The sequence below is a fragment of the Papio anubis genome, chromosome Y (assembly GCF_008728515.1).
Source record: "Papio anubis isolate 15944 chromosome Y, Panubis1.0, whole genome shotgun sequence".
NCBI classification, from domain to species: domain Eukaryota; kingdom Metazoa; phylum Chordata; class Mammalia; order Primates; family Cercopithecidae; genus Papio; species Papio anubis.
This window is the reverse complement of record NC_044997.1, coordinates 7,766,232-7,794,226: the sequence shown is the minus strand read 5'-3', so window position 1 is coordinate 7,794,226 and position 27,995 is coordinate 7,766,232. Positions and strand designations below refer to the sequence as shown.

General features: G+C 33.7%; 1 protein-coding gene across 3 annotated transcripts in view; it reads right to left on the bottom strand.

Annotated features, from left to right (window-relative positions):
• The window catches only part of LOC116272366 (deleted in azoospermia protein 3-like), a 55,804-nt gene that overhangs the window by 7,161 nt on the left and 20,648 nt on the right, over positions 1-27,995 (bottom strand). Inside the window, exons 7-25 of one of the 3 annotated variants that reach the window (XM_031661089.1) lie at positions 27,824-27,895; positions 27,029-27,079; positions 25,085-25,156; positions 24,303-24,353; positions 22,410-22,481; positions 21,628-21,678; positions 19,461-19,532; positions 18,677-18,727; positions 16,798-16,869; positions 16,009-16,059; positions 14,126-14,197; positions 13,334-13,384; positions 11,422-11,493; positions 10,629-10,679; positions 8,857-8,928; positions 8,053-8,103; positions 6,426-6,497; positions 3,270-3,304; positions 1,690-1,761 (exon numbers count right to left, since the gene is read on the bottom strand). In XM_031661089.1, coding sequence (XP_031516949.1) covers positions 1,690-1,761; positions 3,270-3,304; positions 6,426-6,497; positions 8,053-8,103; positions 8,857-8,928; positions 10,629-10,679; positions 11,422-11,493; positions 13,334-13,384; positions 14,126-14,197; positions 16,009-16,059; positions 16,798-16,869; positions 18,677-18,727; positions 19,461-19,532; positions 21,628-21,678; positions 22,410-22,481; positions 24,303-24,353; positions 25,085-25,156; positions 27,029-27,079; positions 27,824-27,895 — 1,163 coding nt within the window. Of the gene's footprint in view, positions 1-1,689; positions 1,762-2,994; positions 3,305-6,425; positions 6,498-8,052; positions 8,104-8,856; positions 8,929-10,628; positions 10,680-11,421; positions 11,494-13,333; positions 13,385-14,125; positions 14,198-16,008; positions 16,060-16,797; positions 16,870-18,676; positions 18,728-19,460; positions 19,533-21,627; positions 21,679-22,409; positions 22,482-24,302; positions 24,354-25,084; positions 25,157-27,028; positions 27,080-27,823; positions 27,896-27,995 lie in introns of those variants that run through there. The other 2 variants (XM_031661088.1, XM_031661090.1) reach the window with 2 other exon arrangements.

The window sequence follows — 27,995 nt, the reverse complement described above, 5'->3', positions numbered from 1 at the left end:
AAAAAAAATAAATTATATATTTAAGAAAAACAAAATTAGATGTTTCCCTTTTGTGGGCCATTTCCAGAGGGTGTAGTAGTTTCATGAATTAAGCATTCATTTGGCACAACATCACCTCCTGTATCAACTTTACTACAGTGATAATAAAGAGCTGAATAAGCCTATATTTAAAATAATGAAATATAATTAAACAGATACATGAAACTTTTAAAAGCCACTAATTTATTCTTCAAAAAGGTGAGGTGGTATCAAAAGTTTCAATGTAGGCTGTGTTGAAATTCAATTATTACTTCAGAAATCTTGTTTTAAATGAAAAGTTGAAATACATTAAGGCAGCCTTTTGTTTTAAAATGTCTTCCAGAAATCAACATAATCAGAACTAGAAGGACTATAAGAAACGAATGCAGTAAGGGAGTGTTTGAGAATTTTAGCACTTATTATACCCTTCAAATATCCAATTGTGATGCAAGACAGCAGCTCTGGTGTGTTAGAGGTAATACTTTTGGTTTCATTACTATTCTTATGAGTAATTAGCAGCAAAACATTTCTGTTTCTCTTCAACAAATTTTTTATGGCTGGTAAAGCCAGAGGCATATTCTACGCAGATACGTGCCAATTCCAAAGCCACATTAACACTACTATTCCTGGATTATACCATCTATCAACAAGTAACTGAACACTTATCAGATATGTGGACCAGCCATTGTTTCAGCACACAAAAATCTGAGAGAGAAAAAGGCACTGTTGCTCCACGGGAGTTTACAACTGGGTTAAAAACAAGGTAACAAAATGTAAAACATTAATATAAGGCACCATTTAAAAATATCTATAGGCATATATGAAATAGAAAAAAAAAATCAAGAAAGATGAAGTATGTTTCACTAATTCACTTTACTCAATAACCCCTTTTGCTATTCAACAGGCCACTGTGATGGCATCTTAAAAAAAAAAAAAGGAAAACAAAATTATTCATATATTCCTACACGTTTTCAAAAACACATGAGATATACAATATTGAAGCACTTATCATGTTGGCTCCTTTGTCATTAAAATGAAAGAGGCGAAGAGTAGGAAAAAGAAGTACTTTGTTTCTATTCCCTCATGTTTTTGTTGTTACTTCTATATATAAAACCTCACCACTTTCCCAATTTTCTGGAGTTGACATTGTGGAAATCTCAAAGATACTAGTTCTTTCAATTTATTATTTATTACTATAGACATGATTATGGGTCAAAGATACAGTCATATCTATGAAAACAGGCCCAGAGAACTATTATCCTCTAAGCAGCCAGTTAAAATAATAAAAAACTGTAATTCTCTGCTCTAAGAATGGGGTAATAATTTTATTTCATTCTATCTCCCTAAAAAAAAATTATGAAACTCAGTTTGGATATTTCAGCTATTTGATAGCAACACACACAAAAAAACAGATGCTGAAATACAGATGGGGACACCAAATCTCAGAAAACTGTTCTACAGAAAAGTCATTGCTAAGTATATTCCTGTCAAGATGTTGTTCCATTACTTCTAAATAATACAGAGGTCTTCACTACAGACCAATTCTAAGTATTTCCTTAAATTTTAGGTACATTCCTCTAGATTAAAATGACTATCCAGGCAGTTTGTATAAACAAGTTAAAGGCCTCAATAATATCTGAAAGTAAAACATTTTACTCCCTCTTCAATTACCTGATGATTATATACAGGCAACTGATATCCAGTGATGATCTGACCTGGTGAACCTGGATAAGTAGGATACGCCTAAAAGTAAGTTTACAGAAAGAATGAATTAATACAGTAAAACATTTTTTTAAATTAGAAAGAAATATTATTCCCAATATAAAAAAAATGAAAAACTTGAAAATATTTCTTACTTTTCTATATACAACAATGCAGAATTCTAAATGAATGACTTTAGGAAAAAAGAAATATTCTCTGTCAAGTGCTAAGTCCCTTTGGGTGGCGCGGGGGAACAGACAAATTACAAAGTAGTGACTATTTCACCAGGCAAAGTTTACCTTACTGTGTATTTATTCCCACCCAAAAGTTATTTCTTACACTGGTGATAAGGTTCCATTAAGACAGATTTCAGTGTAAGTTAATAGATTTGCTATTTATTTGTCAATATACTTCCAGACAGTTTGGTGTTTGACAGTATTATAGGTTAACATGTAGTTCTCCTACAGATATTATGGTTTTTTTTGTACTTCATTTTGAAAAACTAAGGGGAGTATATAATCCAAAACTGGAGAAGAGGCAGTACAACGTTTTACATATTTCAATAAATACTTATTGTTTGAAAACATATAGGTAGCAGCATACATGAATACACCCAGATTCACCATGTATTGGCTCACCGTGAATGTCAGAAACAAGGAGGGCTGTTTTCCTAGCCATTGTTTAGAGAAGGAAAAAGAAGAGGAGGTATACCCTACATGTTTCAAGTACATGAAAAATGCCAACAAACGAGAGACACTGAAGAACTATTTCACTACTATTTTGTTACTTTATTTTCCATCAAAGAAAATGTCTTTTAAACTAAGACATAAATAAAATGAACTAAGAAGAAAATAAACATTATTTATCACCAGTAAGTGATAGAGTATGTCAAATCTTACTTTAATTATCAAAATTACCAGGATCAGAGAAATCAGATGCCAAAAATTCACAGGATTTATATGTATAGTAAAACACATCAGAAATCTACATATTTCAGAACCGGAATTTATCCAGCAGTTTACATGAGCAGTCATCTGGAAATCACTGCAAGTAAAGAAGAGCTAGATGAACTGCTAACCTTAGAGAACAATAAACTAGGCAGAAACGTAAGAACAGCTGCTTTCAAATATTTTTGCAACTAGTTATAAGTAGGGAAAGAAGCTTGGGTGTTTTAGAGGTAATACTCCTTTTTATTTGTATTCTTATTTAAGAATAATTAACAGCAAAACATTTCCATTTCTCTTCAATTTTTTTTTTTTTTTGCGGCTGGTAAAGCCAGAGGCAGATTCTAGGCTAGATTACTCACTCTATCAACAAGTAACTGAACACTTACTATGTGGACAGCCACTGCTTAAGCACACTAAAACCCGAGAAAGAAAAAGGCACTGTGGTGTCCCTGGGAGATTATAATTGGGTTAAAAAGAAAGCAACAAAACATTGATATGAAGAACCACTTAAAATATTTATAGGCATATATGTTATGGAAAGTAATCAAGAAACAACAGGAAGTACACGGTAGACTACTTCACTTTACCAGAGGTACAACTTACCTCCTTTGATCTCCAACAGGCCACTGTGGTGGCATCTTAAAAACAAAAAAAAGAAAACCAAAATTATTCAAATATTCCCACACATTTTCAAAAACACATGAGATACATAATACTGAGGTACTTATGCTGATTCCTTTATTATTATTATAATAAAAGAAACAGAATGGAAAAAAGAAATACTTTATAGTTCTAATCCCTGACACTTCTGTTGCTACTTCCACATATAAAACCTATTTCCTCAATTTTTTGGATTTTGGCATTGTGGAAATCTCAAATATGTTAGTATTTTGTATTTATTATAATGGATATGATTATTGGTCACAGATACAGTCATATCTATGAAAAGAGAACCAGAGAACAACTATCGTTGTTTTAGCATTTTAGCAGCCTGCTAAAATGAAAATAAATATAATTTGAATTCTGTGCTCTAAGAATTGGGTAATAATTTTATTCCTCTATATCCCTAAAAAAATTCATGATAGTCGGGCTGGATGTTTCATTCAGCTATTCGACAGGAAAGGTGAAAACTACATGCTGAAATATAGAAGGACACCAAATCTCAAAAAACTGTTCTACAGAAAAGTTATTGCCAAGTATATTCCTGTCAAAATACTCCATTACGGCTAAGTAATACAGAGGTCTTCATTCTAGACTAATTCTAAATGTTTTCCTAAATTATAGGTATATTTCATGAGTTTAAAATGACAAACTATTCAGAAAATTTGTATAAACAAGTTAAAGGCCTCAACAATATCTTAAAGCAAATCACTTTACTCTCTCCTACATTACTTGATAATTATACACAGGCAACTGATATCCAGTGGTGACTGAACTGGTGAATTTGGATAAGTAGGAAATGCCTGAAAATAAAGTTTATAGAAAGAATGAATACGATAAACCATTTTTTAAAATTAGAAATATCATTGCCAATATCACAACATGAAAAACTTTAAAATATTGTTTTTCTATATACAATAATGCAGAATTCTAAAGGAATGACTGACTTTATGAAGAAAAATATTCTCTGTTAAGTGCTACATTTTGGGTGGGGGAACAAATGACAAAGTAGTGACTATTTCACCAGGCCAAGTTTATTTATACTGTGTACTAATTCACACCCAGAAGTTATTTCTTTCACTGGCAATAATGCTCCATTAAGACAGATTTCAATGTAAGTTAGATAAATACATTTGCTATTTCCCTGTAAAGATACTTCTAGACTGTTTTGTATTAGACATTATAGGGTAATATGTAGTTTTACAGATGTTATAGCTTTTTCTGTACTTCATTTCGAAAAACTAAGTGCAGTATATAATCCATAACCAGAGTAGACATAGTACAGTATCTTGTATGTTTCAATAAATACTTCTTGTTTGAAAATATGTGGGTAGTAGCATACATGAATACACGCAGATTCAATAATAGCTCACAGTAAACGTTAGAAACAAGTAGGGCTTTTTTTTCTAGCCTTCGTTCACAGAACAAAAAAGCAACAGAGGTACACCCTACACGTTTCAAGTACATGGAAAACGTCAACAAATAAGAGACACTGAAGAACTATTTCACTACTATTCTGTTACTGTATTTTCCATCAAAGAAAGTATCTTTTAAACTAAGACATATATAAAATGAACTAAGAAGAATATAAACGTTATTTATCACCAATAAGTGACAGAGTATGTCAAATCCTACTTTAACTATCAATGTAACCAGGATCAGAGAAATTAGATGCCAGAAACTTATAGGATTTACAGATATATACTAAACCACATGAGAAGTCTACCCATTCCAGAAGCAGAATATACCCAGAAGTCAGCAATTTATATGAGGAGGCATCTGGAAATCACTTAAAATAAAGGATATCTAGATGAATTGCCAACCTTAGAGAAGAATAAAGTAGGCAGACACAAAAGGAGAGCTGCTTTTATTCACTTTAGGAACTGGTTATATGGAGGGAAAGCAGCTCAGGTGATTTAGAGATAATACTCTTGTTTATTCCTACTCTTATTTAAGAGTAATTAACAGCAAAACATTTCTGTTTCTCTTCAAGAACTTTTTTATTGCTGGTAAAGCCAGAGGGAGATTCTGGAGGGATACATATTAATTCTCAAGCCACAATACTACTACCTTTCTTAGATTATATAGTCTATCATCATGTGGACCAGCCATTGCTTAACTACACAAAAACCTGAGAGAGAAAAAGGCACTGTTGCTCCCTCTAGAGTTTATAATTGGGTTAACAAGAAAGTAAAAAAATAAAATAAAATAAAACAATAATATGAAGAACCATTTAAAAATATTTATAGGCATATATGACATGGAAAAAAAGCAAGAATGAACAGGGAGTGTATGTTTGGCTAATTCACTTAACCTCAAGTACAACATAACCCCTTTGCTCCCCAACAGGCCACTGTGGTGGCATCTTAAAAAAAAAAGAAACCAAAACTATTAAATTATTCCTACACATTTTCAAAAACACATGAGACATACAATATTGAAGTACTTATTCTGCTATCTCCTTTTTTTAAAAGAAGTAACAGAATCGAAAAACGTTAAGTACTTTGTGTTTCTAGTCCCTGACGTTCTTGTAACTCACATACATGAAACCTCCCATTTTTCCCAATTTTCTGGAGTTGGCGCTGTGGAAATCTCAAAGATACTAGTTCTTTCTGTTAATTACCATAGATATAATTACGGGTCATAGATAGTCATATCTATGAAAAGAGATCCAGAGAACTACCATCATGAAACAGCCAACTAAAATAAAAATATAATTGGAATGCTGTGCTCCAAAAAGCGGGTGGTAATTTCATTTCATTCTATCTCCCTAAAAAATTCATGAAAGTCAGTATGGATATTTCATCCAGCTATTTGACAGTAATGATGAAAACCACATTCTGATATAAAGAAGGGGACACCAAATCTCAGAAAACTGTTCTACAGAAAAGTTATTGCCAAGTATATTCCTGTCAAAACATTACTCCATTACTTCTAAATAATACAGAGGTCTTCATTCCAGACTAATTCCAAGTGTTTCTTAAATTTTATGCACACTTCACTAGTTTAAAATGACCAACTATTCAGGCAATTTGTATAAACAAGTTAAAGGCCTCAATAATATCTGAAAGCAAATCATTTTACTCCCTCTTACGTTACCTGATAATTATATACAGGCAACTGATGTCCAGTGATGACCTGAACTGGTGGATCTGGATAAGTAGGATATGCCTGAAAATCAATTACACAGAAAGAATGAATTAACATGGTAAATCTTTTTTTTTTAATTAGAAAGAAATATCAATCCCAACATAACAAAAACATGAAAAATTTGAAATACTAATTATTTTTCTATGTACAACAATGCAGAATTGTAAATGACTGACTGATGAAGAAAGAAATATTTTCTGTCAAGTTCTACCCTTGGGTGTGGAGGGGGAACAGTCAAATGACAAAAGAATTGAGTATTTCACCAGGGTAAGTTTGCTTTACTTATACTGTGTCCTTATGTCTACTCAGAAATTATTTCTTACACTGATGATAAGGCTGCAATAAGACAGATTTCGGTTTAGGTTAAATTAATACATTTGCTATTTTCCTGTAAAAATACTTCTAGACTGTTTTGTATTTGACAATATTATAGGGTAATATGTAGTTCTAGAGATGTTACAGCTTTTTCTATACATCCTTTTAAAAAACTAAGTGTAGTATACAATCTAATACTGGAAAAGAGACAGTATAATGTCTTCTATGTTTCAATAAATACTTACTGTTTGAAAACATATAGGTAGCAGCACACATGAATACACCCAGATTCAAAAATGGCTCACAGTAAATGTTAGAAACAAGTAGGGCCTCTTTTCTAGCCATTGTTCAGAGAAGGAAAAAGAAGAAAAGGTATACCCTACATGTCTCAAGTACATGAACTGTCAACAAGTGAGACACACTAAGAACTATTTCACTACTACTGTGTTACTTTATTTTCCATCACAGAAAATGTCTTCTAAACTAGGACATAAATAAAATGAACTAAGAAGAAAATAAACATTATTTATCACCAATAAGTGATAAGAGTATGTTAAATCCTTCTTTAAATAGTAAAGTAACAGGGATCAGAGAAATTAGACGCCAGAAAATCATGGGTTTTATAGATATGTTAAACCATATCAGAAATCTACCCATTCCAGAACCAGAATATATCCAGAAGTCAGCAATTTACATTAGGAAGCATCTGGAAATCATTTCACATAAAGAATAGCTAGATGAATTGCTAAACTTAGAAAAGAATAAAGTAGGCAGACCATAAGGAGAGCTGCTTTCAAATACTTTAGGAACTAGTTACATGGGGGAAAGCAACGCGGTTGTTACAGAGGTAATACACTTTTTAATCCTTATTTAAGAGTAATTAACAGAAAAACATTGCTGTTTCTCTTTATCAAATTTTTTATGGTTGGTAAATCCAGATGCAGATTCTAATCAGATACATGTTATTCTAAAGCCAAATTAATACTACCTTTCTTTGATAAAGCCACATTAGGTCTACCTTTCTTTGATTATACAGTCTATCCACAAGTAACTGAACACTTATCATTATGTGGATAAGCCATTGCTTAAGCACACAAAATCCTGAGAGAATAAGGCACTGTTGCTCCCATGGGAGTTTACAGCTGGGTTAAAATTGTAACACATGAATATAAAGAACTATTTAAAAAAATTAATAGGCATATATGACATGGAACAAAATTAAAAAAGAAGAGGAAGTATACATTTCACTAATTTGCTTTACCAGAGGTACAACATAACTCCTTTGCTCCCCAACAGGCCAACGTAGTGGAATCTCCAAAAAAAAAAAAAAAAAAAAAGGAAACCAAAGTTATTCAAATATTCCTACACATTTTCAAAAACACATGAGATACCTAATATTTAAGTACTTATCGTGATGGCTCCTTTGTTATTATAAGAAAAGAAACAGAATGGAAAAAAGAAGTACTTTAGATGTCTAATCCTGACATCCTTGTTGTCACTTCTATAAATAAAACCTCGCGGTTTTTCCAAATTTTCTGGAGACGACATTATGGAACTCTCAAAGATATGAGTTCTTTGAATTTATTACCACATACATGATTGTATGTCACAGATATATTTGTATCGTTGAAAAGAGACCCAGAGAACTACTATCATGAAGCAAAAAGCTAAAATAAAAATATGATTAGAATTATGTGCTATAAGAATTAGGTAATAAACTTGATTTCACTGTATCTCCCTAAAAAATTGAAGAAAATCAGTCTGGATATTTCAGCCCTTTGACAGAAAAGATGAAAAAATACATGCTGAAATAAAGAGTGGAACACCAAATCTCAGAAAACTGTTTTACGAAAAGTTATTGCCAAGTATATTCCTGTCAAAATATTATTTCTTCACTTCTAAATAATACAGAGGTCTTCATTACACTTATTCAAAGTGTTTTCTTAAATTTCAAGTACATTTCACTAGTTTAAAATGACAAAATATTCAGGCAATTTGTATAAACAACTTGAAGGCCTACATAGTATCTGAAACTAAAACATTTGCACTCTCTTCAGTTAGTTACCTGATAATTATATACAGGCAAGTGATATCCAGTGATGACCTGCCATGATGAATTTCGGTAAGTAGGATATGCCTGAAAATAAATTTCACAGAAAGAATGAATGAATATGGTAAAACATTCTTTTAATTAGAAAGAAATATCATTTCCAATATAACAAAAATATGAACTTTAAAATATTAATTATTTTTCTATTAACAACTATGAAGAATTCTAAATGAATGAATGTCGTTAAGAAGAAAGATTGCTACCCTTTGGGAGAGAGGGAGAACAAATGACATAGAAGTGACTACTACACCAGGTAAAGTTTACCTTATTCATAGTGTGTACCTCAACCCACTCAGAAGTTATTTCTTATACTGGTGATAAGGCTCTATTAAGACAATTTCAATGTAACTTAAATTAATACATTTGCTACTTCTTTGTCAAAATACTTCTAGACTGTTTTGTATTTGACAATATTATAGGACAATATGAAGTTCTTCTACAGATGTTATGGCGTTTTCTGTATTTCATTTTGAAAAACTAACGTCAGTATATAACCCAGAAGTGAAAAGAGACAGTATAATGTCTTCTATGTTTCAATAAATACTTACTGATTGAAAACATATAGGTAGCAGAATACTTGAATACACCTAGATTCATTAATGGCTCACACAGAATGTGAGCAACAAGTTGGGCTTTTTTTCTAGTCATCGTTCAGAGAAGGCAAAAAAAAGCAGAGGTATACCCCTACATTATTCAATTACATGGAAAATGTCAACACATAAGACACTGAAGAACTATTTCACTACTATTTTGTTACTTATTTTCCATCAAAGAAAATGTCTTTTAAACTAAGACATAATAAAATGAACTAAGAAGAAAATAAACGTTATTTACCACCAGTAACTGATAGAGTATGTAAAATCCTTCTTTAAATCTCAAAGTAGCCAGGATGAGAGAAATTAGATGCCAGAAACTCATGGGATTTATAGATACAGTAAAACACATCAGAAATCTACCCATTCCAGAACCACAATATATCCAGAATTCCAAATATATCCAGAATATCCAAATATTTTTGGAATTAGCTACATGGGAGGAAAGCAGTTCAGATGTTTTAGAGGTAATATTCTTATTTTTTGTTCCTATTCTTATATAAGAGTAATTAATAACAAAATATTTCTGTTTCAGTTCAACAAATTTTTCTTTTATGGCTCGTAAAGTCAGAGGGAGATCCCAGGCAAATACATGCTCATTCTAAAGCCACATTACTACTACCTTTCTTGGATTATATAGTCCATCAACAAGTAACTGAACACTGATCATTATGTGGACCAGCCATTGCTGAAGCATCCAAAACCCAGAGAGAAAAAAGGCACTGTTGCTCCCATGGGAGTTTATAATTGGGTTAAAAACAAAGTAACAAAACATAACACATTAATATAAAGAAGGAATTTTTTTTTTTTAAGACAGATTCTCACTCTGTCACCCAGACTGGAGTGCAGTGGTGCCATCTTGGCTCACTGTAAGCTGTGCCTCCTGGGTTCACACCATTCTCCCACGTCAGCCTCCGGAGTAGCTGGGAATACAGGTGCCCACCACCACGCCCACCTAAATTGGTGTTTGTATTTTCAGTACAGATGGGGATTCACAGGGTTAGCCAGGAAGGTCTCGATCTCCTGAACTTGTGATCTGCCCAACTAATGATTTAAAAACACTGGTAGGGCACATATGACATGGAAAAAAATCAAGAAGGAATAGGGAATGTATGTCTGGCTAATTCACCTTACCAGAGGTACAGTGTAATTCCTGGGCTCCCCAACAGGCCACTGTGGTGGCATCTTGATAAAACAAAAAGGAAACCAAAATTATTTAAACATTCCTATACATTTTCAAAAACGCATGAGATACACAATATTGAAGTACTTATCATGCCAGATCGTTTGTTATCATAATAAAAGGAACACAATACAAAAAAGAAGTACTTTAGGGTTTCGAATCCCCGAAGTTCTTGTTATTTCTACATATAATACCTCACCCTTTACCTAAATTTTCTGGAGATGTCATTGTGGAAATCTCAGAGATACTAGTTCTTTCAATTTATTACAATAGATATGGAAATGGGACATGGATATAGTCATATCTACGAAAAGATACCCAGAGAACTACTAACATGAAGCAGCAAGCTAAAATAAATATATAATTGGAATTCTATGGTCTAAGAATTGGGTAATAATTTTATTTCACTCTATATCTCTACAAAATTCATGGAAGTCACTCTGGATGTTTCAACTCTTTGATAGAAAGGATGAAAAAAAATACATGCTGCAGTACAGAAGCGGACACTAAGTCTCCAAAAACTATTCTACAGAAATGATATTGCTTCGTGTATTTATGTCAAAATTCATTCCATTGCTTCAAAATAATACAGAAGTCTTCATTGAAGAGCAATTCTAAGTGTTTTCTTAAATTTATGTACATTTCACTAGTTTAAAATGACAAAATATTCAGGCAATTTGCATAAACAATTTAAAGGCCTACATAGTATACAAAAGTAAAACATTTTACTCCCTCTTCAATTACCTGATAATTATATACAGGCAACTGATATCCAGTGATGACCTGACATGGTAAATTTCGGTAAGTAGGATATGCCTGAAAATAAATTTCACAGAAAGAATGAATGAATATGGGAAAACATTCTTTTAATCAGAAAGAAATATCATTCCCAATACAACAAAAATATGAACAACTTTAAAATATTAATTATTTCTCTACACACAACTATGAAGAATTCTAAATGAATGACTGTTAAGAAGAAAGAAACATTCTCGGTCAATAGCTACCCTTTGGGAGGAGAAGGAGAATGAATGACAAAAGAAGTGACTACTATACCAGGCAAAGTTTACCTTATTCATAGTGTGTACCTCTGCCCACCCAGAAGTTATTTCTTATACTGGTGATAAGGCTCTATTAAGACAGATTTCAATGTAAATTAAATTAATACATTTGCTATTTCTTTGTTAAAATACTTCTACACTGTTTTGTATTTGACAATATTATAGGGTAATATGAAGTTCTCCTACAGATGTTATGGCATTTTCTGTACTTCATTTTGAAAAACTAACGTCAGTATATAATCCAAAACGGATAAGAGACAGTATAATGTCTTCTGTGTTTCAATAAATACTTACTGATTGAAATCATATAGGTAGCAGCATACATCAATACACCTAGAATCAGTAATGGCTCACATGGAATGTGAGCAACAAGTAGGGCTTTTTTTCTAGTCATCGTTCAGAGAAGGCAACAAAAGCAAAGGTATACCCCTACATTATTCAAGTACATGGAAAATGTCAACAAATGAATGCTGAGGAACTATTTCACTACTCTTTTGTTACTTATTTTCCATCAAAGAAAATGTCTTTTAAACTAAGACCTATATAAAAAGAACTAAGAAGAAAATAAATGTTATTTATCATCAGTAAGTGATAGATACTTTCTTGGATAATATAGTCCATCAACTACATAAAGAAGGCAAATCCTTCTTTAAATATCGCAGTAGCCAGGATGAAAGAAATTAGATGCCAGAAACTCATGGGCTTTATAGATATAGTAAAACACATCAGAAATCTACCCATTCCAGAACCAGAATATATCCAGAATTCAGCAATCTATATGAGGAGGTATCTGGAAATCATTTCAAGTATAGAATACCCAGATGAACTGTAACCTCAGAGAAGAATAAACTAGGCAGATGAACAAGGACAGCTGCTTTCAAATATTTTTGGAACAGGCTACATGGGGGCAAAGCAGTTCAGATATTTTAGAGGTAATACTCTTATTTTGTTGTTCCTATTCTTATTTAAGGGTAATTAACAACAAAATATTTCTGTTTCACTTCAACAATTTTTTTTTACGGCTGGTAAAGTCAGAGGCAAATCCCAGGCAGATACATGCTCATTCTAAAGGCATATTAATATTACCTTTCTTGGATTATATAGTCTATCAACAAGTAACTGAACTCTGATCATTATGTGGACCAGCCATTGCTGAAGAACCCAAAACCCAGAGAGAGAAAAAGGCACTGTTGTTCCCATGGGAGTTTACAATTGGGTTAAAAACAAAGTAACAAAACATAACACATTAATATAAAAAAGGACTTTTTTTTTTTTTGAGACAGAGTCTCACTTGCAACCAGACTGGAGTGCAGTGGTGCCATCTTGGCTCACTATAAGCTGTGCCTCCTGGGTTCACACCATTCTCACACCTCAGCCTCCCGAGTAGCTGGGACTACAGGGGCCCACGACCACACGCACTTAATTGGTGTTTGTATTTTTAGTAGAGACGGGGATTCACAGTGTTAGCCAGGAAGGTCTCGATCTCCTGATCTTGTGATCTGCCCAACATGATTTAAAAACATTTGTAGGGCATATACGACACGGAAAAAAAATCAAGAAGAACAGGGAGTATATGTCTGGCTCATTCACTTTACCAGAGGTACAGTGTAATTCCTGGGCTCCCCAACAGGCCACTGTGGTGGTATCTTGAAAAAATAGAAAAGAAACCAAAATTACACAAATATTCCTATACATTATCAAAAACACATGAGATACACAATATTGAGATACTTATCATGCCACATCATTTGTTATCATAATAAAAGGAACACAACAGAAAAAGAAGTACTTTAGGTTTCGAATCCCCGAAGTTCTTGTTGTTATTTCTACATATAATACCTCACATTTTACCTAAATTTTCTGGACATGGCATCATGTAAATCTCAAAGAAACTAGTTCTTTCAATTTATTACAATAGATATGGTAATGGGTCATAGATATAGTCATATCTATGAAAAGAGACCCAGAGAAATACTATCATGAAGCAGCAAGCTAAAATTAAAATATAATTGGAATTCTGTGATCTAAGAATTGGGTAATAATTTTATTTCACTCTATATCTCTACAAAATTCATGGAAGTCACTCTGGATGTTTCAGTTCTCTAATGGCAAAGATGAAAAAAAAAATGCTGCAGTACAGAAGTGGACACCAAATCTCTGAAAACTGTTCTACAGATATGATATTGCTTTGTATATTTATGTCAAAATTCATTGCATTGCTTTAAAATAATACAGAAGTCTTCATTCTAGACCAATTCTAAGTGTTTTCATAAATTTATGTACATTTCACTAGTTTAAAATGACAAAATATTCGGGCAATTTGTATAAACAATTTAAAGGCCTACATAGTATCTGAAAGTAAAAGATTTTAGTCTCTCTTCAATTACCGGATAATAATATACAGGAAAGTGATATCCAGTGATGACCTGACATGGTGAATTTCGGTAAGTAGGATATGCCTGAAAATAAATTTCACAGAAAGAATGAATGAATATGGTAAAACATTCTTTTAACTAGAAAGAAGTATCATTCCCCTATAACAAAAATATGAACAATTAAAAAATATTATTTTTCTATACACAACTATGAAGAATTCTAAATGAATGACTGTCTTTAAGTAGAAAGAAACATTCTCTGTCAATTGCTACCCTTTGTGAGGGGAGGGAGAACAACTGACGTAAGAAGTGACTACTACACCAGGTAAAGTTTACCTTATTCATACAGTGTACCACCTTTGCCCACCCAGAAGTTATTTCTTACACTGGTGATAAGGCTCTATTAAGACAATTTCAATGTAACTTAAATTAATACATTTGCTACTTCTTTGTCAAAATACTTCTAGACTGTTTTGTATTTGACAATATTATAGGACAATATGAAGTTCTCCTACAGACATTATGGCTTTTTCTGTATTTCATTTGGAAAAACTAAGGGCAGTATATAATCCAAAACTGAAAAGAGACAGTATAATGTCCTTCATGCTTCAATAAATACTTAATGATTGAAAACATATAGGTAGCAGAATACTTGAATACACCCAGATTCAGTAATGGCTCACATGGAATGTTAGCAACAACAAGAGCTCTTTTTCTAGTCATCGTTCAGAGAAGGCAACAAAAGCAGAGGTATACCCCTACATTATTCAAGTACATGGAAAATGTCAACAAATGAGACACTGAAGAACTATTTCACTACTATTTTGTTACTTATTTTCCATCAAAGAAAATGTCTTTTAAACTAACACATAATAAAACGAACTAAGAAGAAAATAAACGTTATTTACCGCCAGTAAGTGAGAGAGTATGTCAAACCCTTCTTTAAATCTCAAAGTAGCCAGGATGAGAGAAATTAGATGCCAGAAACTCATGGGATTTATAGATACAGTAAAACACATCAGAAATCTACCCATTCCTGAACCACAATATATCCAGAATTTAGTAACTGATATGAGGAGGCATCTGAAAATCATCTCAAGTAAAGAATAGCTAGGTGAATTGTAACCTCAGAGAAGAACAGACTAGGCAGACAAATAAGGACAGCTGCTTTCAAATATTTTTGGAACTAGCTACATGGGTGCAAAGCAGTACAGATGTTTTAGAAGTAATACTCTTTTTATTGTTCCTATTCTTATTTAAGAGTAATTAACAACAAAACACTTCTGTTTCTCCAAGAAATTTTTTTTTTTACAGCTGGTAAAGTCAGAGGCAGATTCCAGGCAGATACATGCTCATTCTAAAGCCACATTAATATTACCTTTCCTGTATTACATAGTCTATCAACAAGTAACTGAACGCTGATCATTATGTGGACCAGCCATTGCTGAAGCACCCAAAACCCAGAGAGGCAAAAAGGCACTGTTGTTCCCATGGGAGTTTATAACTGGGTTAAAAACAAAGTAACAAAGTGTAACACAAAAAATAATGAAGAATTTTTTTTTTCTTTTTCTGAGAAGAGTCTCACTCTGCAACCCAGGCTGGAGTGCAGTGGTGCCATCTTGGCTCACTGTAAGCTGTGCCTCCTGGGTTCACACCATTCTCTGGTCTCAGCCTCCTGAGTAGCTGGGACTACAGGTGCCCACCACAATGCCCAGCTAAATTTGTGTTCGTATTTTTAGTAGAGACGGGGTTTCACTGTGTTAGCCAGGAAGGTCTTGATCTCCTGACCTTGTGATCGGCCCCCTAAAGAATGATTTAAAAATATCTGTAGGCATATATGACATGGAAAAAATCAAGAAAGAAAAGGGAGTATATGTTTGGCTCTTTCACTTTACCAGAGGTACTGCATAACTCCTGGGCTCCCCAACAAGCCACTGTGGTGGCATCTTGAAAATAAAGAAAGGAAACCAAAATTATTCAAATACTCCAATACATTTGGAAAAACAGATGACATATACAATATTGAGGTACTTATGCTGGCTCCTTTGTTATTATAATAAAAGAAACAAAATAGACGAAAGAAGTACTTTAGGTTTCCAATCCCCGAAGTTCTTGTTATTATTTCTACACACGATAAGTCACCTTTTAGCCAAATTTTCTGGAGGTGGAAATCTCAAAGATACTAGTTCCTTGAATTTAGTAGGGTAGATATGGTAATGGATCATAGATATAGGTATATCTATGGAAAGAGACCCACAGAACTACTATCATGAAACAGCAAGCTAAAATAAAAATATAATTGGAATTCTGTGATCTAAGAATGGAGTAATACTTTTATTTCACTCTGTATCTCTACAAAATTCATGGAAGTCAGTCTGGATGTTACAGCTCTTTGATGGCAATGATAAAAAAAAAAAAAGTACATGATGCCATAGAGAAGCGAACACCAAATCTCCGAAAACTGCTCTATAGAAAAGATATTGCTTTGTATATTCCAGTCAAAATTTATTCCATTGCTTCAAAATCATACAGAGGTCTTTATTCTAGACCAATTCTAAGTGTTTTCTTAAATTTTACGTACATTCACTACTTTAAACTGACAAAATATTCAGGCAATTTGTATAAACAATTTAAAGGCCTACATAGTATCACAAAGTAAAACCTTTCGCTCCCTCTTCAATTACCTGATAATTATATACAGGCAACTGATATCCAGTGATCACCTGACACAGTGAATTTCGGTAAATAAGATATGCCTGAAAATAAATTTCACAGAATGAATGAACGAATATGGTAACACATTCTTTTAATTAGAAAGAAATAGCATTCCCAATATAACAAAAATATGAACAACTTTAAAATATTAACTATTTTTCTACATACAACAATGAAGTGTTCTAAATAAATTACTGTCTTTAAGAAGAAAAGAAATATTCCCTGTCAATTGCTACCCTTTCAGAGGGGAGGGAGAACAAATGACATAAGAGGTGACTATTACACCAGGCGAAGTTTAACTTATACATACTGCCCACCCAGAAGTTATTTCTTATACTGCTGAAAAGGCTCTATTAACACAGATTTCAGTATAAGTTAAATTAATACATTTGCTGTTTGTCAAAATACTTCTAGACTGTTTTGTATTTGACAATATTATAGGGTAATATGAAGTTCTTCTACAGATGTTATGGCTTTTTCTGGACTTCATTTTGAAAAACTAAGTGCAGTATATAATCCAAAACTGGAAAGTGACAGGATAATGTCTTCTATGTTTCAATAAATACTAATGATTGAAAACATATAGGTAGCAGCATACATGAATACACCCAGATTCATTAATGGCTCATACATAATGTGAGCAACAAGTAGGGCTTTTTTTCTAGTCATTGTTCAGAGAAGGCAAAAAAAGCAGAGGTATACCCCTACATTATTCAAGTAAATGGAAAATGTCGACAAGTGAGACACTGAGGAACTATTTCATTACTATTTTGTTACTTATTTTTCATCAAAGCAAATGTCTTTTAAACAAAGACAATAAGTAAAATGAACTAAGATGAAAATAAATGTTATTTATCACCAGTAAGTGATAGAGTATGTCAAATCCTTCTTTAAATATCAAAGTAGCCAGGATGAGTGAAATTAGATGCGAGAAACTCATAAGATTTATAGATATAGTACAACACATCAGAAATCCACCCATTCCTGAACCACAATATATCCAGAATTCAGTAACCTACATTAGGAGGCATCTGGAAATCATCTCAAGTAAAGAATAGCTAGGTGAATTGCTGACCTCAGAGAAGAATAAACTAGGTACACATATAAGGACAGCTGCTTTCAAATATTTTTGGAACTAGCTACATGGTGGAAAAGCAGTTCAGATGTATTAGAAGTAGTAACTTTTTTTTTTGTTCCTATTCTTTATTAAGAGTAACTAATGACAAAACATTTGTTTCTCTTCAAGAAATTTCTTTTATGGCTGCTAAAGTCAGAGGCAGATTCCACGCAGATACATGCTCATTCTAAAGCCACATTAATATTACTTTTCCTGTATTACATAGTCTATCAACAAGTAACTGAACACTGATCATTATGTGGACCAGCCATTGCTGAAGCACCCAAAAGCCAGAGAGACAAAAAGGCACTGTTGTTCCCATGGGAGTTTATAATTGGGTTAAAAACAAAGTAACAAAACATAATACAGTAATATAATGAAGGATTTTGTTCTTGTTGTTTCTTGAGACAGGGTCTCACTCTGTCACCCAGACTGGAGTGCAGTGGTGCCATCTTGGCTCACTGTAAGCTGTGCCTCCTGGATCCAAACCATTCTCTGGCCTCAGCCTCCCGAGTAGCTGGGACTACAGGTGCCCACCACAATGCCCAGCTAAATTTGTGTTCATATTTTTAGTAGAGACGGGGTTTCACCGTGTTAGCCAGGAAGGTCTCGATTTACTGACCTTGTGATCTGCCCACCTAAAGTATGATTTAAAAATATTTGTAAGGCATATACGACATGGAAAAAATCAAGAAAGAACAGGGAGTGTATGTCTGGCTCATTCACTTTACCAGAGGTACAGCATAACTCCTGGGCTCCCCAACAAGCCACTGTGGTGTCATCTTGAAAATAAAGAAAGGAAACCAAAATTATTCAAATATTCCAATACATTTGCAAAAACAAATGATACACACAACATTGAGGTACTTTTATGCTGGCTCCTTTGTTATTATAATAAAAGAAACACAATAGACAAAAGAAGTGCTTTAGGTTTCAAATCCCCGAAATTCTTGTTGTTATTTCTACATATAATATGTCATCTTTTACCCAAATTTTCTGGAGGTGGAAATCTGAAAGACACTAGTTCTTTGAATTTACTACCATAGATAGGGTAATGGGTCACAAATATAGTCATATCCATGAAAAGAGAGCCAGAGAACTACTATCATGAAGCAGCAAGCTAAAATAAAAATATAGTTGGAATTCTGTGATCTAAGAATTGGGTAATAATTTTATTTCACTCTGTAGATCTACAAAATTTATGGAAGTCAGTCTGGATGTTTCAGCTCTTTGACGGCAAGAAGAAAAAAAAATACATGCTGCAATACAGAAGCGGACACCAAGTCTCCGAAAACTGTACTACAGAAATGATATTGCCTCATACATTCGAGTCAAAATTTATTCTATTGCTTCAAAATCATACAGAGGTCTTCATTCTAGACTAATTCTAAGTGTTTTCTTAAATTTCCATTGCACATTTCATTAAACTCAATAAACATTGTGGCAATTTGTATAAACAAGTTAAAGGCCTACATAGTATCGGAAAGTAAAACATTTTGCTCCCTCTTCAGTTACCTGATAGTTACATACAGGCAACTGACATCCAGTGATGACCTGACATGGTGAATTTTGGTAAGTAGGATATGCCTGAAAATAAATTTCACAGAAAGAATGAATGAATATGGTAAAACACCCATTTAATTAGAAAGAAATATCATTCCCAATATAACAAAAATATGAACAACTTTAAAATATTAATTATTTTTCTATATATAACAATGAAGAGTTCTAAATGAATGACTGTCTTTAAGAAGAAACATTCTCTGTCAATTGCTGCCCTTTGGGAGGGGAGGGAGAACAAATGACATAAGAAGTCACTATTACACCCAGCAAAGTTTACCTTATACATACCCCACCAGAAGTTATTTCTTATACTGGTGATAAGGCTCTATTAAGACAGATTTCAATGCAATGCTATATTACATTTGCTATTTCTTTGTGAAAACACTTCTAGATTGTTTTGTATTTGACAATATTATAGGATAATATGAAGTTCTCCTACAGATGTGATGGCTTTTACTGTGCTTCATTTTGAAAAACTAAGGGCAGTATATAACCCAAAATTGGAAAAGAGACAGTATAATGTCTTCTATGTTTCAATAAATACTTAATGATTAAAAACATATAGGTAGCAGCATACTTGAATACACCCAGATTCAGTAATAGCTCACATGGAATGTTAGCAACAAGTAGGGCTTTCTTTGGCCGGGCTCGGTGGCTCAAGCCTGTAATCCCAGCACTTTGGGAGGCCGAACGGGCGGATCACGAGGTCAGGAGATCGAGACCATCCTGGCTAACACGGTGAAACCCGGCTCTCTACTAAAAATACAAAAATCCAGCTGGCTGTGGCGGCTTCGTAGTCCCAACTACCGGGAGAGGCTGAGACAGGAGAATACGTGGAACCCGAGTATGGAGCTTGCAGTGAGCTGGGAGATCCGCCACTGCACTCCAGCCTGGGCAGCAGAGCTTGTGACCCGCCTCAAAAAAAAAAAAAAAAAAAAAACAAGTAGGGCTTTTTTCTAGTCATCGTTCAGAGAAGGCAACAAAAGCAGAGGTATACCCCTACATTATTCAAGTATATGGAAAATGTCAACAAATGAGACACCATTTCACTACTATTTTGTTACTTATTTTCCATCAAAGAAAATGTCTTTTAAACTAAGACATTAATAAAATAAACTAAGAAGAAAATAAATATAATTTACCACCAGTAAGTGATAGAGTATGTCAAATCCTTCTTTAAATCTCAAAGTAGCCAGGATGAGAGAAATTAGATGCCAGAAACTCATGGGATTTATAGATGTAGTAAAACACATCAGAAATCTACCCATTCCAGAACCACAATACATCCAGAATTCAGCAACCTATATGAGGAGGCATCTGGAAATCATCTCAAGTAAAGAATAGCTAGGTGAATTGCTAACCTCAGAGAAGAATAAACTAGGCACACACACAAGGACAGCTGCTTTCAAATATTTTTGGAACTAGCTACATGGGGGCAAAGCAGTACAGATGTATTAGAAGTAATACTTCTTTTTTTGTTCCTATTCTTTTTTAAGAGTAATTAACAACAAAACATTTCTGTTTCTCTTCAAATTTTTTTATGGCTGGTAAAGTCAGAGGCAGACTGGAGGCACCATGCTCATTCTAATGCCACAATAATACTACCGTTCCTGGATTACATAGTCTATCGAAAAGTTACTGAACGCTGATCATTATGTGGACCAGCCATTGCTTAAGCACCCAAAAGCCAGAGAGAGAAAAAGGCACTGTCGCTCCCGTGGAAGATTATAATCGGGTTAAAAACAAAGAAACAAAACATAACACATTAAAATAAAGAAGAATTTTTTTCTTTTTTGAGACAGAGTCACCCTCTGTCAACCAGACTGGAGTGCAGACATGCCATCCTGGCTCATTGTAAGCTGTGCCTTCTGGATTCACACGATTCTCCTACCTCAGCCTCTCAAGTAGCTGGGACTACAGATGCCCCCTACAATGCTCAGCTAAATTGGTATTTGTATTTTTAGAAGAGATGGTGTTTCACTGTGCTAGTCAGGAAAGTCTCAATCTCCTGACCTTGTGATCTGCCCATCTAAAAGATTTAAAAACATATGTAGGGCATGTATGATGTGGAAAAAATCAAGAAAGAAAAGGGAGTATATGTTTGGCTCATTCACTTTACCAGAGGTACTGCATAACTCCTGGGCTCCCCAACAGGCCACTGTGATGGCATCTTGAAAAAACAAGGAGGAAACCAAAATTATTCAAATATTCCTATACATTTTCAAAAACACATGATACACACCATATTGAGGTACTTATCATGCCGGATCCTCAGTTATCACAATAAAAGAAACACAATAGACAAAAGAAGTATTTTAGGTTTCAAATCCCCGAAGTTCTTGTTTTTTCTACATATAATACCTCACCTTTTACTCAAATTTTCTGGAGATGTCATTGTGGAAATCTCAAAGATACTCATTCTTTGAATTTAGTACGATAGATAGGGTAATGGGTCACAAATATAGTCATATCCATGAAAAGAGAGCCGAAGAACTACTATCATGAAGCAGCAAGCTAAAATTAAAATATAATTGGAATTCTGTGATCTAAGAATTGGGTAATAATTTTATTTCACTCTATAAAATTCATGAAAGTCAGTTTGGATGTTTCAGCTCTTTGACGGCAAAGATGAAAAAAAAAATACATGCTGCAATACAGAAGCGGACACCAAACCTCCGAAAAATGTTCTACAGAAATGATACTGCTTCATATATTCCTGTCAAAATACATTCCATTGTTTCAAAATAATACAGAGCTCTTCATTCCAGAGCAATACTAAGTGTTTTCTTAAAATTATGTACATTTCACTAGTTTAAAATGACAAAATATTCAGGCAATCTGTACAAATTAAAGGACTACATAGTATGTGAAAGTAAAAAATTTTGCTCCCTCTTCAGTTACCTGGTAATTATATACAGGCAACTGATATCCAGTGACGACCTGACATGGTGAATTTCGGTAAGTAGGATATGCCTGAAAATAAATTTCACAGAAAGAATGAATGAATACAGTAAAATATTCTTTTAATTAGAAAGAAGTATCATTCCCTTATAACAAAAGTATGAACGACTTTAAATATTATTTTTCTATATACGACTACGAAGATTTCTAAAGGAATGACTGTCTTTAAGAAGAAAGAAACATTCTCTGTCAATTGCTACCCTTTAGAAGGGGTGGGAGAACAAATGACATAAGAAGTCACTATTACACCAGGCAAAGTTTACCTTATTCATAGTGTGTACCTCTGCCCACCCAGAAGTTATTTCTTATACTGGTGATAAGGCTCTATTAAGACAGATTTCAATGTAAGTTAAATTAATGCATTTGCTATTCCTTTGTCAAAATACTTCTAGACTGTTTTGTATTTGACAACATGATAGGGTAATAATATGAAGTTCTCTTACAGATGTATGGCTTTTTCTGTACTTCATTTTGAAAAACTAAGGGAAGTATATAATCCCAAACTAGAAAAGTGACAGTATAATATCTTCTATGTTTCAATAAATATTTAATGATGAAAACATATAGGTAGCAGAATACTTGAATACACCCAGATTCAGTAATGGCTCACATGGAATGTTAGCAACAACAAGGGCTCTTTTTCTAGTCATCGTTCAGAGAAGGCGAAAAAAGCAGCAGTATACCCCCACATTATTCAAGTACATGGAAAATGACAACAAATGAGATACTGAAGAACTATTTCACTACTATTTTGTTACTAATTTTCCATCAAAGAAAATGTCTTTTAAACTAAGACACAAATAACATGAACTAAGAGAAAAATAAATGTTATTTACCACCAGTAAGTGATAGAGTATGTCAAATCCTTCTTTAAATCTCAAAGTAGCCAGGATGAGAGATATTAGATGCCAGAAACTCACGGGATTTAAAGATATAGTAAAACACATCAGAAATCTACCCATTCCAGAACCACAATACATCCAGAATTCAGTAACCTACATTAGGAGGCATCTGGAAATCATCTCAAGTAAAGAATAGCTAGGTGAATTGCTAACCTCAGAGAAGAATAAACTAGGCAGACACAGAAGGACAGCTGCTTTCAAATATTTTTAGAACTAGCTACATGGGGGCAAAGCAGTTCAGATGTATTAGAAGTAATAACTTTTTTTAATTCCTATTCTTTTTTAAGAGTAACTAATGACAAAACATTTCTGTTTCTCTTCAAGAAATTTTTTTATGGTTGGTAAAGTCAGAGGCAGATTCCAGGCAGATACATGCTCATTCTAAAACCACACTAATATTACTTTTCCTGGATTTTATAGTCTATCAACAAGTAACTGAACACTGATTATTATGTGGACCAGCCATTGCTGAAGCACCCAAAACCCAGAGAGAGAAAAAGGCACTGTTGCTCCCATGAGAGTTTATAATTCGGTTAAAAACAAAGCAAAAAAACATAATACAGTAATATAATGAAGGATTTTTGTTGTTGTTGTTTCTTTTTTTGAGACAGAATCTCACTCTGTCACCCAGACTGGAGTGCAGCGGTGCCATCTTGGCTCACTGTAAGCTATGCCTCCTGGGTTCACACCATTCTCCGGCCTCAGCCTCCCGAGTAGCTGGGACTACAGGTGCCCACCACAATGCCCAGCTAAATTTGTGTTCATATTTTTAGTAGAGACGGGGTTTCACCGTGATAGCCAGGAAGGTCTCAATCTCTTGACCTTGTGATCTGCCCACCTAAAGAATGATTTAAAATATTTGTAGGGCATATATGACATGGCAAAAAATCAAGAAAGAAAAGGGAGTATATGTTTGGCTCTTTCACTTTACCAGAGGTACTGCATAACTCCAAGGCTCCCCAACAGGCCACTGTGGTGGCATCTTGAAAAAACAGAAAGGAAACCAAAATTATTCAAATATTCCAATACATTTGGAAAAACAGATGATATACACAACATTGAGGTACTTACACCGGCTCCTTTGTTATTATAATAAAAGAAACACAATAGACAAAAGAAGTACTTCAGGTTTCGAATACCCGAAGTGCTTGGTGTTATTTCTACATATAATACCTCACCTTTTACCCAAATTTCTGGAGGTGGAAATCTCAAAGATACTAGTTCCTTGAATCTAGTATGATAGATATGCTAATGGATCACAGATATAGTTATATCTATGGAAAGAGACCCACAGAACTATCATTAAGCAGCAAGCTAAAATAAAAATATAATTGGAATTCTGTGATCTAAGAATTGGGTAATAATTTTATTTCACTCTGTATCTCTACAAAATTCATGGAAGTCAGCCTGGATGCTTCAGCTCTTTAACGGCAAGGATGAAAAAAAAATACATGCTGCAATACAGAAGCGGGCACCAAATCTCTGAAAACGGTTCTACAGAAATGATATTGCTTCGTATATTCCAGCCAAAATTTATTCCATTGCTTCAAAATCATACAGATGTCTTCATTCTAGACCAATTCTAAGTGTTTTCTTAAATTTTACGTACATTTCACTACTTTAAACTGACAAAATACTCAGGCAATTTGTATAAACAATTTAAAGGCCTAGATAGTATCGGAAAGTAAAACACTTTGCTCCCTCTTCAATTACCTGATAATTATATACAGGCAACTGATATCCAGTGATGACCTGACATGGTGAATTTCGGTAAGTAGGATATGCCTGAAAATAAATTTCACAGAAAGAATGAATGAATATGGTAAAATATTCTTTTAATTAGAAAAAAGTATCATTCCCAATATAACAAAAATATGAATGACTTTAAAATATTCATTATTTTTCTATATACAACAATGAAGATTTCTAAAGGAATGACTGTCTTTAAGAAGAAAGAAACATTCTCTGTCAATTGCTACCCTTTGGGAGGGGAGGGAGAACAAATGACATAAGAAGTCACTATTACACCAGGCAAAGTTTACCTTATACATACTGCCCACCCAGAAGTTATTTCTTATACTGGTGATAAGGCTCTATTAAGACAGATTTCAGTGTAAGTTACATTAATACATTTGCTATTTCTTCATCAAAATACTTCTAGACTGCTTTGTATTTGACAGTATTATAGGGTAACACTATTTTGACTGAACCTAGGTGTCCAGACAAAAATAAACAGGATCTGACAATATTATAGGGTAACAATATTATAGGTAAGTTCTCCTACAGATGTTAAAGCTTTTTCTATACTTCATTTTGAAAAACTAAGGGCAGTATATAATTCAAAACTGGAAAAGAGACAGTATAATGTCTTCTATGTTTCAATAAATACTTAATGATTGAAAACATATAGGTAGCAGCATATACGAATACACCCAGATTCAGTAATGGCTCACATGGAATGTTAGCAACAACAAGGGCTCTTTTTCTAGTCATCGTTCAGAGAAGGCAACAAAAGCAGAGGTATACCCCTACATTATTCAAGTACATGGAAAATGTCAACAAATGAGACACTGAAAAACTATTTCACTATATTTTGTTACTTATTTTCCATCAAAGAAAATGTCTTTTAAACTAAGACATAAATAACATGAACTAAGAAAAAAATAAATGTTATTTACCACCAGTAAGTGATAGAGTATGTCAAATCCTTCTTTAAATCTCAAAGTAGCCAAGATGAGAGAAATTAGATGCCAGAAACTCATGGGATTTATAAATATAGTAAAACACATCAGAAATCTACCCATTCCAGAACCACAATATATCCAGAATTCAGCAACCTATATGAGGAGGCATCTGGAAATCATCTCAAGTAAAGAATAGTTAGGTGAATTGCTAACCTCAGAGAAAAATAAACTAGGCAGACACAGAAGGACAGCTGCTTTCAAATATTTTTGGAACTAGCTACATGGGGGCAAAGCAGTTCAGATGTATTAGAAGTAATACCTTTTATTTGTTCCTATTCTTTTTTAAGAGTAATTAACAACAAAACATTTCTGTGTCTCTTCAAGAAATGTTTTTTTCGGCTAGTAAAGTCAGAGGCAGATTCCAAGCAGATACATGCTCATTCTGAAGTCACATTAATACCCCTTTCCTGGATTATATAGTCTATCAGCAAGTAACTGAACACTGATCATTACGTGGACCAGCCATTGCTGAAGCACCCAAAAGCCAAAGAGAAAAAGGCACTGTTGCTCCCATGGGAGATTATAATTGGGTTAAAAACAAAGAAAAAAAGTAACATATTAATATAAAGAAGGATTTTTTTTTTTTTTTTTTGAGACAGAGTCTCACTCTGTCAGCCTAACTGGAGTGCAGTCATGCCATCTTGGCTCACTGTAAGCTGTGCCTCCTGTGTTCACACCATTCTCCCACCTCAGCCTCCCAAGTAGCTGGAACTACAGATGCCCACGACAACGCCCAGCTAAACTGGTGTTTGTGTTTTAGACACAATGGCATTTCACCGTGTTAGCCAGAAGGTCTCAATCTCCTGACCTTGTGATCTGCCCAACTAAAGATTTAAAAACATATGTAGGGCATATATGATGTGGATAAAATCAAGAAAGAACAGGGAGTATCATTTTGGCTCATTCACTTTACCAGAGGTACAGCGTAACTCCTGGTCTCCCCAATAGGCCACTGTGGTGGTATCTTGAAAAAACAAAAAGGAAACCAAAATTATTCAAATATTCCTATACATTTTCAAATACACGACATACACAATATTGAGATACTTATCATGCCGGCACCATTGTTATTATAATAAAAGAAACACAATAGAAAACAGAAGTACTTTAGGTTTCGAATTCCTGAAGTTCTTGTTGTTATTTCTACATATAATACCTCACATTTTACCCAAATTTTCTGTAGATGTCATTGTGGGAATCTCAAAGATACTAGTTCTTTGAATTTATTATGATAGATACAGTAATGAGTCATAAATATTGTCGTATCTATGGAAAGAGATCCAGAGAACTACTATCATGAAGCAGCAAGCTAAAATAAAAATATAATTGGAATTCTGTGGTCTAAGAATTGGGTAATAACTTTATTTCACTCTGTATCTCCACAAAATCCATGGAAGTCACTCTGGATATTTCAGCTCTTTGACAGCAAGGATGAAAAAATAAATACATGCTGCAATACAGAAGCGGACACCAAATCTCCAAAAACTGTACTACAGAAATGATATCGCTTCGTATATTCCTGTCATAATTTATTCCACTGCTTCAAAATAACACAGAGGTCTTCATTCCAGACCAATTCTAAGTGTTTTCTTAAATTTATTTACATTTCACGAGTTTAAAATGACAAAATATTCAGGCAATTTGTATAAAAAAGTTAAAGGCCTACACAGTATCTGAAAGTAAAACATTTTACTCCCTCTTCAGTTACCTGATAATAATATACAGGAACCTGATATCCAGTGATGACCTGACAGGGTGAATGTGGATAAGCAGGATATGCCTGAAAATAAAGTTTACAGAAAGAATGAATGAATATGGTAAAATATTCTTTTAATTAGAAAGAAATATGATTCCCAATATAACAAAAATATGAAAAACTT